General features: G+C 40.8%; 1 protein-coding gene across 1 annotated transcript in view; it reads right to left on the reverse strand.

Moving 5' to 3' along the window:
- Positions 1–4,842: 4,842 nt before the first annotated feature.
- The window catches only part of LOC126418477 (transmembrane emp24 domain-containing protein 2), a 39,708-nt gene continuing 31,753 nt past the window's right edge, over positions 4,843–12,797 (reverse strand). Inside the window, exon 3 of the mRNA XM_050085249.1 lies at positions 4,843–5,268. Within this exon, the coding sequence (XP_049941206.1) occupies positions 5,036–5,268 (233 nt within the window). The 3' untranslated portion in view covers positions 4,843–5,035. The remainder of the gene's footprint in view (positions 5,269–12,797) is intronic.

Below are 12,797 nucleotides of genomic sequence, written 5' to 3' on the forward strand. Positions count from 1 at the left end.
GTTTCTGAAGAAGAGAAATTTGTTAACATCGAGTATAGATTTAAGTGTCAGGAAGTCGTTTCTGAAAGTATTTGTATCGAGTGTAGCCACGTATGGAAGTGAAACGTGGACGATAAATAGTTTGGACAAGAAGAGAAAAGAAGCTTTTGAAATGTGGTGCTACAGAAGAATGCTGAAGATTAGATGGGTAGATCACATAATTAATGAGGAGATATTGAATAGAATTGGGGAGGAGTTTGTGGCACAACTAGACTACAAGAAGGGATTGGTTGGTAGGACATATTTGGAGGCATCAAAGGATCACCAATTTAGTATTGGAGGGCAGCATGAAGGGTAAAAATCGTGCAGGGAGACCAAGAGATATGTACACTAAGCAGATTCAGAAGGATGTAGGTTGCAGTAGGTACTGGGAGATGAAGAAGCTTGCACAGGTTAGAGTAGCATGGAGAGCTGCATCACACCAGTCTCAGGATTGAAGACCACAACAATTCCAATCCGGGCCATGTTGTAAATTATCCACCTTACTCACATGCTCCATTTCTTTTATTTCAGTTACTATAATTTCCCTTGCCATGTTAAAAAAATTTTACTTGTTAAAAAAATTTTACTGTGTATAAAGACAGTTGCATCACTCAGTTGCTTTATATCACTATTATATCTTATCTGTTTGTAATTTATGATCTCTTAAAGACAAGATTACTTTGTTCAGCTGCATCTTTGAAATATGTCACCAATGCTTATCTTTCAGTTATGTTCTTCTTTGCACAACTGTAGTAATTTGTCTATAGTTCATTAGTTAATTTGTCACATATTTTATCTTAGTTAAATGATCTTACATTGCATATATACTGAAATAACTCCACTTGTTTCATTCCTGTTCTAACATTAACATTTTCATCTCTGGAAATGGATATATTCTGTAAATGCACTACAAAATTTCACTGCACCACATACCTATCTTTGTACTTGACAATCATGTAACAACTGAAGACAGGTTTATGTAACTAATAATAAATATTGCAGAATATTACATCAATTTTTTGCAAGGTTCATTCATAATATTTCTTCTTGGCTATTGAAGGCTATTGGCCATTAAAGGAAATTAAATTGTTCCCATGATCACATATGATAGCAAGAAATTCACTCATTATTGTACTGTACATGCTATAACCAAGTTTAGTTAAGCAATGACTGGGCAAATAAGTGACAGAACCTGTATCATTAAAGGAACTCCAAGAACTGTTTAATAGGAATCATCAATCTTAGAATGAAAAGCGATTTGTAACAAGTTGCGACTAAGTTTGTGAGAAGGAGCAGTGAGCAGCTATTTTCTTATGTTGCAGTGAATAAACTAGAACATAAGAAAGAACTTTTAGTGCACAAAAATGTACAACTTTGGTTAACACAGTATATAGCAAAATTCCATGATGAAGTTACAAACTTTCATGGGTGGTGGAGAAGGGTGCATGTATCAATTTGAGCTAAGAGATCCATGTCCGGAAAGAACTGAGTCAAAAGCTATACCCAAAAATTGTTCCGATACCTCTGACAGTGGAATATATATATTGGTATTGTTGTTGCTATGATTGTGGGGTAGGCAACTTTCAGGGATAGTAGTATGGACGAAAACAGAAAATACCCAGTAAATACAGGCTCTAAAATGTGTAACTTAAGAGCTATGGGCACCTGTGCAGTAGAAGAGATATGGTTCACTGGATCAAAGATGAACAAGTGCTCATAGTTCAAGGTATGCATTTTAGAGATAATATTTACTTGACATTTTTATCTTGTTTGGTCCATACTACCGCCTATGAAAGTTGCCCAACTTGCAATCTTGGCAACAACTGTACAGGTACATGCATGTAAGTTAGGTTAGAAAAATTTTTGATTATATCTTTCGACCCCGTCACTTGAGGATGAGACTCCCTTACATCAAATTGACCCATTTATACTTCTCCATCATCCCTGAAAGCTTGTATAATTATCACAGAATTATCCAATATAAATTAATACTACATGTGCTTTGTGTTAGTAAATCCCTCTAATCTCAGCTTTCCAGTCTCTTCTGCAAATTTAATTCAAAATCTGGGGCAAATATCTTAAAAGTATTCTGGCTACTCCAGTGATACAGCCATGCAATAAGAATGAAGAACACCAGAACGTACACCAAGGCTTCGTTCACAGTGGCACCGACAATGGTCCTCAGAGGCCATCACCAGAGGTTAATTGATAACATTGGCAGACCGCTTGGTCACGGTGTGACCGATCTGCTTCATCAGTTTTTCACAGGATCTAGAAGGTTAAGTTAGGTTAGGTCAGAATCTGCTCTATGATGAAATTTAGCACGGTGGATGCCACTACACTTCATGTTTGGGGATGACTGCTGCTATTAAAAAGACACCAAATCCATGTGAATGAGTTAGACCTGAATCAAATAGAATGTGGTGAGCACTGTACACTCTTTCCTCAATTATTGGACTAAGCAGACAAATTATACAAATATATGAGATGAAGAGAAAAACATGACATACTGGGGGTGATTTCATGGTGACAGTGAAAAGCAATACTACAAATAATCTACATAGCTTCAAATAAATGCAAAAACACATACATATGTCAATTAACCTTCAAACTGTCATTCAGCACGTGTGTGGAAGACATATACAGGCAAGGTGGTCGAAACAGTCTGAAAAGCTTGTAAGCGTATTGCAGAGTAGGCTGTGCTGAGAAGTAACTCTTAAGAAAAAAATTTGATACATTGTACCTTCTCTGAGTTAACTGGCATTGAATTTAATCAATCAGGCTGTTGAACATGCAAATTCAAGTGGTCTGCCAAGAAGAGTGGCCCCAAATGTGTTCTTCATTTGGTTTCCTAAAACTGAACAAGAGAGCAATAAAAAAAAATTGGACGTGTAACGGTCGCAAGGATCAAACCCAAACCAAAGGCTGAGCAGTCTTCGCTATCATCTACACAATGAGAACAACTGACACAAATTGTATTTGGCAAGCTGCTTGAATCTGCACACACAACGGTCTGATTGGCTACTAATTTCAATGCTAATTAACGCAGAAGCAGTGGAACACACCAGTTCTTTACTTAACAATTATTTATCCACACAACCTACCTTTTAGCACCCTTACAGTCTTTTCAGACTGTTTCCGATCACCTGGTACAAATTTTACTATAAGATACAGCAAACACCTAAAGCGATGGGAACTGGAAACACATACACCAAATTTTCAATGCAGAATTTGCCTGCGTAACGTGTTGTATTTTAAGTATAGACGTGAGGCTGAAATCGTTAGACAGTCACAGAACATGTATAATTATCTAAGGTATGACTCAATTAATTATTATTAAACATGGAAGTCAGACGTGCTGACCACTCAGCTAAGAGGCAGACAGCCTTAGAGAGAAATTTAAGGATAAAGGACAAAATAACTACTACTTAGAGCAACGAGAGAAATTGATAAATGAAGGTGGTGAACATTTGCGCACCACATACATGAAAATAGAAGTTGAAAAAGGACGCCTGTTACAACAAAACTTGTTGAAGCACTTCAGAAACTCACAATGAATTATTAATTTTCAAAGCAAAATCTACAGCAAAATTTCAGTTTCTCTGTTACAAGGTAGTAGACAATTAATTGATAAATATGTTAGGCAAGACAATATGGTTCTGTTTACTTCGCTTGCAGAATAAGAACAACAAAGAATGGAAAAATTCAACAGAGTGAAGATGACAGGAGGCGTAATATAATATGCAAGACAAAATTTTTGTACAGTCAGTTTGCTGAGTGAAATCAATAAAGATCAGCAATGATGTTACTGGACAGCTGATAAGTTTATATACTCAAGGCAAACGAAAACAATAAAACACACACACACACACACACACACACACACACACACACACACACCAGCAAAACATCATAGTGAGACAGCACTTTTGCTCTGTTACACATCTATGGTGTCCAGTATAGTTCTGGATACAACATAACAATAAGCCAACCACAGCAGATGTTCACAGTAAAGTTCTTCCTACAATCCCTCACAATTATAAACTCTTTACATACTAACCCTTTTGCTACTATGACGTGCTGAGTGCTGCTTTGCTGAGGCTGAGTGCTTGACAAACTCTGCTACCTGTGCTTGAAATACTTATCAACCGATTTTAATAGAACTATTTAGTGAAAAGAAATCTGATTTGCGCATATCTCACAAGTTATCTTCACTCAATAAAGGACTAAATTTCTTTTCGTTATCCATAATAGTGACAGCGCTGTATCAGATTTAGTAAAACAAACTTTTTATAGAGTTTGCAGAGGTAAAACTGCATTGCTTAAAGTTTGGGTATGGTTGATTTTAGCTCAGCATTGCTGTGGATTAAATGTAGATACGATATCAAAATTTTATTTAAAGCCAAGAGCACAAAAATATCTTATTTTGTTCTCAAGTTACTGATTTTTACACCCAATGAACAGCCTTGCGAGATACGCCCTTTTGCATCCCTGCGCACCAGAAATCATGTGGTCATAAAGTGTCGTATTACATAAATGGTTCAAGATAATGGAACGAGATTTCTTGCAAATAACAGCATTCAAGGAAGTACACATGTAGCATGATAAATACTCTAAACTTTATTGTTCACCAAGCTATGGGAATAACTAGTCTGCAACAGTGAGGGGTCAGTGGAAGATCCGCATAAACATGTCAATAGTGCTTCAGGAAAAGCCAGGGGCCACATTTCAACGTGCCCACAGCTCCTGGGAGGCAGCGGAGCATGACAAGTTAACTCCTAGAAGGGTTAAAACAACATTGAATTTTTTTAGAGGTAAAAATTTTTCAGATGGAAAAATGTTTTATTTCTGCAAATTTCAATAGAAAAACATTTAACATCAAAATCTTGGTACATTCATATAGACATTTACACCTCTTTATTAAATACTGACACAACAATAGAAGTTTGTATAATCTGCATACATACACTTCTATTCACAGCCACACACTCGTATGTCTCTCTTAGTGAAATTCTTATACCACTCGCCTAACCTCAAAAAATCGTTTCAGGTAATAGATCTGTCCCACAGTCATAGCAACTAGAACCATGGCTTCAAAGAAAGACCACATGACCACTCTCGAATTTGTACTCTCATTAATTTTTCGATGGATTCTATCTCTCATTTCAATGTATTCTTGTTCATGCTTTACTCCAGTAAGTGTTGTAGATAGTTCTTTTATCATGTCCTGTAACTTGTTGTGATCATCTGCAAAATAAAATGCCAAGGTTAATTGTTCTGCCATAAAGAGAGAATATAACAAACGTAAGTACACACTTCTTATCAATGACAGATATGACATGAAATGTGTTTGAGGTGCTACAGTTCATTTCCTGAACAGAACAACTTGTGAAATGCCATCTAAAGCCTTTTTTTTCCCCAACACAACGTGACTAGGAAGAAATATTTCATTTGTCCACTATACATTAAATTAGGAAATGTCTCACGAGCTATTAATAAAAATTCTCTCTCAATAAAATTTCACAACCCGCCTCCGTGACCAAGGTCACTAACACACGCTCGTACGGTGGCACCCGATCCAGAGGTAAGCTGGGTCGAACCCTGGTGGGGTAAAAATTTTCACTGCCAGTATCTGGCTGGCAAGTGGAGGAGAGGTGGTGGCGTAAAGACTTGGTGCCAATGTCCTGGGTGAAATACCAAACCTTTCTGCAGTGTCTCATGAAGAGAGGGCATGTGACACTGTTGACACATCGGTTGGGGACGTTAAGATTGGCGGCCCCCTTCTATCATCATCATCCTTCTATCATCATCATCATACAAAATGATTATTACATTACATTACCACCCATCCACCCACACACACACACACACACACACACACACACACACACACACACACAAATATACATATATTTAGTGTTGCAAAAAACATTGTAATGGCACAAGTTGCAAATACACAAACAAACAAATAAATTTCCACTCCAATATTACTTACAGAAATCATTACAGCAAAGTAAACTCTTTGTCCATTTTTATCTAATACACTGGCAGTTGGTAAGTACTTTCTGTAATTTAATTCCTGGAATATCTAATAGTGATAATTGTTTCTAATGAGTCTGTAAAAATGAATTCTGTGTTCTGAAGCACAGGTACAGCATGGAACATAACAAGTTATCTACTAGGCAATTTTGGATGGAATTAACATACATGCATCACAAATGAGTTGTACAGAGGCAACAAAAATGATTACACACTCAAAATTATTTTCGGAATAGAAATTGGGGCATCTCTAAGATGGATAATGTGCACAATGATAACTTAAGACATTAAATGGGGGAAAAGGGACAGTTAGCCACTGACATATAATACTTAATTTGGTATGGGCATCTCAAGAGAAAGAATAAAAGCAGATAGTCGAAAAGAGAATGGGAATGATTCCCCACATCCCAGAGACAGAGAGACAATAAGTTGTCATGGAAATATTTGTGATGTAATGATCGCAAGAAGACTCTCATTAATCTCAATAGCCATAAAAATCATATAAGCAACTTCAAAATCTCTCATTTGACAAGAATGTAATTTGGTGTGACAGCTTCTGCCTACCTTTACAAAATTGTTAACGTACATTATGCGCAAATATTTAGCATCCTTTCATTACAGCAATCAATTTTCTAAAATTCATTTACCATTAATACATACTGTAAGCAATGGCAAGATACTACTTGGTACCGTTTTCTTCATTTCAACAAGACGGGGAGAAATCAAACATTGGAAAATCCAGGATGGAATGTAACAATACTACGAGAAGGAAAACTGCTACTCACTATATAGCAGAAATGCTGGGTTGCAGATAGGCACCACAAAAAGACTCTCACAATTATAGCTTTTGGCCATTAAGACCTTCATCGACAATACACACACACACACACACACACACACACACACGCAACTCATGCACAGTCTGCAGTCTCAGCAACTGAAACCACACTGCAGCAGCAGCACCAGTGCATGATGGGAGTGGCGACTGGCTGGGGGTAAGGACGAGGCTGGAGCACGGAGGGGAAGGGATAGTATGGTGGCGGTGATGGACAGCGAAGTGCTCCACATTAGACTAAGGGCAGGGGAGGGGGGCGGGGGCGAAGCAGCTGAAAAGGAGAGAAATAAAAAGACTGGGTGGAATGGGAACAGGGAAGGAGCTGGATGGGTGAGGACAGTGACTAATGAAGGTTGAGGCCAGGAGGGTTACTAGAACCTAGGATGTATTGCAGCGGAAGTTCCCACCTGCTAGTGTTGGCGCGGGAAGGATCCATATAGCACATGCTGTGAAGCAGGAGCTCAATCTCCAGAATCGGAGATTGTGTCAGGTAATATTTACTGCTCGTATCTTCCCGCCAGTGTTATGTCACTAATTCAATTTGTGGGCCAAGGGATCATACAATATTTCAAGTGCTAGGACAGAGGAATGTTTGTGCAAAATCTGCTAAGTTCAGATTGCAATGTCAAAGAGTTCCAATGCAATTTTAACATTAAAAACATTCACAGCTGCAACTGCTTGGACCTCTGTGAAACATGCAATATTGTACAGGGCCTGGAGAAAAGTATGGCATAAACTGGTTGAAGAAGCAAAGATGGAAAGTAATTAAATGATAATGAGTCGACAACTGATCACCCTGAAGTCGCACAAGTGACAAATTCTGCATCCAATACTGAACTGCGTGTGTCTTCAGCGGACGTAGTTGACAAAAGGATTGTTCTTGACAGAAATTTAGCTATTAAAGAAGGGCAGACTGACAATGTGGTATTACAAAGTATTAAACCCACAGGAGGCACCAGAAATTGGGAGTGATGAAGAAGAAATGCCTACAATTCACACCTCTTGGCCTGAGGCTTCAGAAACATTAAACACTTTTGTGAAATTCGCTGAGAGTAGCCAACAATACAACACCTCTGAATTTTTGAAACTGCACATCATACAAAATTACTTTTATACAATTGAGCTCAATCCAAGAAATAAGTTGGCATTTCTACAATGTTCCAGAGAGTCGAGAAGAAAACTCTATCTAAACTATCAGTGGTAGAAACCAATCCAACATGTGTCCATGCCCTTGACAATGTCAGATGTCTGTACTATCCCTAAGGACAGTGATTCTAATCTGAGTGGACCACATTTATGGTAACAATTTTTAATAATTAGCTTGCTCTTGATCTTTTCAAATCAACGGTGCTTATTTTACTTCATAAGTGGCATACAAAAATTATTTACGTATACTGACAACATTGTGAAAAGGAAAGGTGCTACTCACCACATAGTGAAGATACTGAGTCACAGATAAAACAACAAAATAACTGACAAACAAAGCTTTAGCCCGAACACGTCTTCATCAGAAGACACACACACACACACACACACACACACACACACACACACACACACAGAAGTTGAAAAAGGACACCTGCTTCAACAAAAATTGTTGAAGCACCTCAGAAATACATAGCAATGTATTAATTTCTAAAGCAAAATTTCAGTTTCATTGTTCCAAGATAGTAGATCATAGATCAAGAGACTGTAGTCTTGTGTGTGTGTGTGTGTGTGTGTGTGTGTGTGTGTGTGGGTGGGTGGGTTTTTTTTTCTGTCTGTCCTGATGAATGCCTGTTTAGCATTCTTTTTGTTGTGCCTATCTGTGACTCAGCATCTCCAAGACACAGTGAGTAGCAACTTTCCTTTTGATAATATTGTCATTATATCATCCTAAAATTTCCACTGTTTTATGTAAACTGAACATTTCTAAATCTCTGAGCCTTCAACTCATATAATGGAACACTACAGTATTCAAATTTTAATTCAATTTTGTTTTTACACAAAAGTAATACATACTTGTAATTTTTATACTGTAATCTCTGTTATATTTAATAAATAACCAATACTTGTTTTTGTACATTAAAACAATAGATTTTGCTTATACCCCTTTTTTACACAAAGTTTCTAAAAATGACCTTAATAATCCAGCATATATTTGACGATCCAGCACTGTCAAATCCCAAAATGTGCTGGATTATCAAGATCCAACTGTATTATGTTCCAGAATCAAATGCTTGATTGCTTTTTATTTAATTGAAACATTGTACTTTTTATTTTATATATGAAATAAGTGCAACAGTGAAGCTTACGTTCATAATCAAAAACTAGTATCTGAACACTGTTCACATATATTACTTGCATTTTTGGCCGTTCTTGAGGCAGGTGTTTGGCCTAGCGCTGACAATATTTTTTGAATGAAATTGTCACTCTGCAGCTGAGTGTGGCCCAATATGAAACTTCATGGTTGGTTGGTTTAAAAGTGGAGAGGGGGGGGGGGGGGGGGGGGACCAAAATGCAAGGTCACTGGTCCCTTGTTCCCAGTAGAACAATTACCCAAGGGAAAGAAGAAAACAAAGAAGGCATACGGCACAATAACAGGAGAGAGGAAGAACCAGAAGAACGACAGGAGGACAACAAACACTACAATGGACAAAACAGGACAGAAAACCAGAGAGAGACTCAAGAAACAGGGAGAAGAGATTAAAAACAAGAAAGCAGGTTACCATGAGTGGCTGACCAAGAGAATAAAAAAGGAGAAGCTAGCCACTCTGCAACACATTAAAACCTTCACCCTAAAAGCCCTAGGGTGGAGGACACAGAGAGACGAAGAACGTGCGCTAAAACTCAAATCAAATGATAAAACCCACCCTCATGAATAAAACATAAAACTAAAGCTGCTGTTGAGACATTGTCACCCAACACTGAAGGTAGGATGCTGGGAAAGTTAAAAGTCCCCCACAGAGTGGCTAAAAGTGGGCAGTCCAGCAAGAGGTGGACGACTGTCATTTGGGAGCCACAGCAACACTGAGATGGGTCCTCGCGACGGAGGAGGTAACCATGTGTGAGCTGCGTATAGCCAATTCAGAGCCAACAAAGGACAACTAATTCCCTGGGAGAAGCTGGCAGGGACGATCTCCACACATTCGCAGTCTCCTTAATGACACACAGTTTGTTGTGCATACTGTTATGCCACACTGTCTCCCAAAGCTGAAAAACCTTGTGGCGTAAGACAGAACGCAGGTCAGTTTCAGAAATGCCCATCTCTGGGAGTGGTTTCATCATAGCCTGTTAGGCCAGTCTGTCAGCAAGTTCGTCGCCTGGGTTTCCAACGTGTCCTGCGGACCACACAAACACCACTGAACGAGTGGACTGTTCTAGGGCAGATATGGACTCCTGAATGTTCGCTGCCAAAGGATGGCAAGGGTAGCACTGGTCGATGGCTTGTAAGGTGCTCAGGGAGTCAGAACACAGAAGAAATGACTCACCAGAACAGGAACAGATGTACTGAAGTGCACGAGATACGGCCAAAAGCTCTGCAGTGAATACACTGCAGCCAGCGGGCAAGGAAAGCTGTTCAATATGGCCTCTGTACACATAGGCGAAGCCAACATTACAATCTGCCATCGATGTAAACAACTTCAGAGCCCCCGAACACGTCAAGAAACAAGAGGAAGTGACAGCGGAGAGCAATGGGGTTAACGGAGTCCTTAGGGCAAGGTGCAGACAAAGCTTCGGCCGAGGTGTACACCATGGAGGTGTACGTGAATTGACCTCAAGTAGAGGTGGTAATGGGGCGGACTCCATTTCGGAGAGAAGAGATCGCACGCAAACCGCAATCGTGAGCCCTGACCTGGGTTGCCGATGCCGAAGATGAACTGCCGTGGGTGGGAAGAAGAGACGGTAATTCGGATGCTCAGGAGAACTGCAAATGTGTGCAACATAGCTGGCAAGCAGTTGTGCACATCGGATCCGCAATGGCGGGACTCCGGCCTCCACCAGGACACTGGTCACCGGATTAATTCTACATGCTCCCGTCACTAGGCAAACACCACAGTGGTGCAATGGGTCGAGTAAACGCAATGCTGAGGGTGCCGCCAAACCATGAACCAGACTCCAAAAGCCAAGGAGGGATTGAACAAGGGCTCTGTGCTGCAGCAGCGTAGAGCGATCTGCACCCCAGTTAGTGTTGCTCAGTCAGTGGAGAGAACTGAGATGCTGCAAGCACTCTCGCTTAAGCTGACAAAGCTGAGGTAGCCAAATCAATCGGGCATCTAAAAGCAGTCCCAAGAATCAATACGTCTCCACTACAGTGAGTGAATCGTCATTAAGATAAAGTTCAGGTTCCGGATGAATGGTACGATGCCGATAGAAGTGCATGACAAACAACTTCGCGGCTGAAAACTGGAAGCCATGGGCTAGAGCCCATGACTGCGCCTTATGAACAGCTCCCTGTATGTGCCGCTCAGCAACACCAGTACTGGAGAAGCAATACGAAACGCAGAAGTCATCCGCATACAGCGAAGGGGAGACCGATGGCCCTACAGCTGCTGCTAGGCCGTTAATGGCCATTCAAAACAGAGATATGCTCAATACGGAGCCCTACGGAATGCCATTCTCCTAAATACGGGGGGAACTATGGGAGGCACCAACACTGACATGGAAAGTACAGAGCGACAGGAAGTTTTGAATAAGAATCGGGAGCAGGCCCCAGAGACCACACTCATACAATGTGGCAAGGATATGATGTCACCAGGTCGTGTTGTAAGCTTTACGTAAGTCAAAAAAGATGGCAACCAGATGTTTGTGTCTGGAAAAGCCTGTTCGGATGGCAGACTTGAGGGACACAAGACTATCAGTGATAGAGCGACCGTGGCAGAAGCTGCCCTGACATGGAGCCAGTAGGCACGTGACTCCAGGACCGAACCCAACCGTCAACACACCATACGTTCCAGCAGCTTACAGAGAACGTTGGTGAGGCTGATGGACCAATAGCTATCCACATCAAGCGGGTTTTGACCAGGTCAGAGCACCGGAATGATGGTGCTCTCTAGCCATTGCAATGGAAAAATGCCATCACACCAGATCCGGTTGAAGATGAGGAGGAGATGTCGCTTGTAGTCAGACAAGAGTTGTTTAATCATCTGCTTGTGGATCCGATCCGGCCCAAGAGCTGTGTCGGGGCAATGTGCAAGGGCGCTGAGGAGCTCACACTCTGTAAATGTGGCGTTATGGGGTTCACTGTGGCATGTAGTGAAAGAGGACTTTCCTTTCCATCCAGTATTTGAGGGTGCAAAAGGTTGGGGGATAATTCTCTGATGCAGAGGCTCGAGCAAAGTGCTCGACAATCGCATTTGCGTCAGTATAGAGAACACCATTGATGTTAATGCCAGGGACACCTGTCTGTCTGGTACCCAAAAAGATGTCTGACCTACATCCAGACTTGGGAAGGTGATGTATAGCACTCAATGGTCGACACGTACTCCTCCCAACATCCCTGTTTCCGTCATTTTATAAGCAGGCGAACGCGGGCACAGAACTGCGTAAAGGCTGTTAGGTGCTCTAGGGAAGGTGCCACTTACGTCACTGTAGAGCTCGCTGACGCTCTTTAATTGCCTCAGCGACTTCCGGTGACCACCAAGGGACTGTCTTTCACCGGGGGCACCCTAGAGAACGTGGGATCGCGTTTTCCGCCGCAGAAAAGTAGAACAGGTTTAGGGAATCTATCAATCACTGCAGCCAATACGTTCAGGGGTACCACACCATCCGTTGCAGACAGTTATTTCCTGTGTCGTCCATATACTGACAGCTTCCGCTTCGAGAGGAGTTTGAAGGGACACAGGTTCACTACATACCAAGTTCAGGACATGAACACAAACTCCACCTGACACACTATTATAGTTGCTGCAGTTCTTGTAAT

Source organism: Schistocerca serialis, chromosome 9, assembly GCF_023864345.2.
Source record: "Schistocerca serialis cubense isolate TAMUIC-IGC-003099 chromosome 9, iqSchSeri2.2, whole genome shotgun sequence".
Classification (NCBI taxonomy): Eukaryota; Metazoa; Arthropoda; class Insecta; order Orthoptera; family Acrididae; genus Schistocerca; species Schistocerca serialis.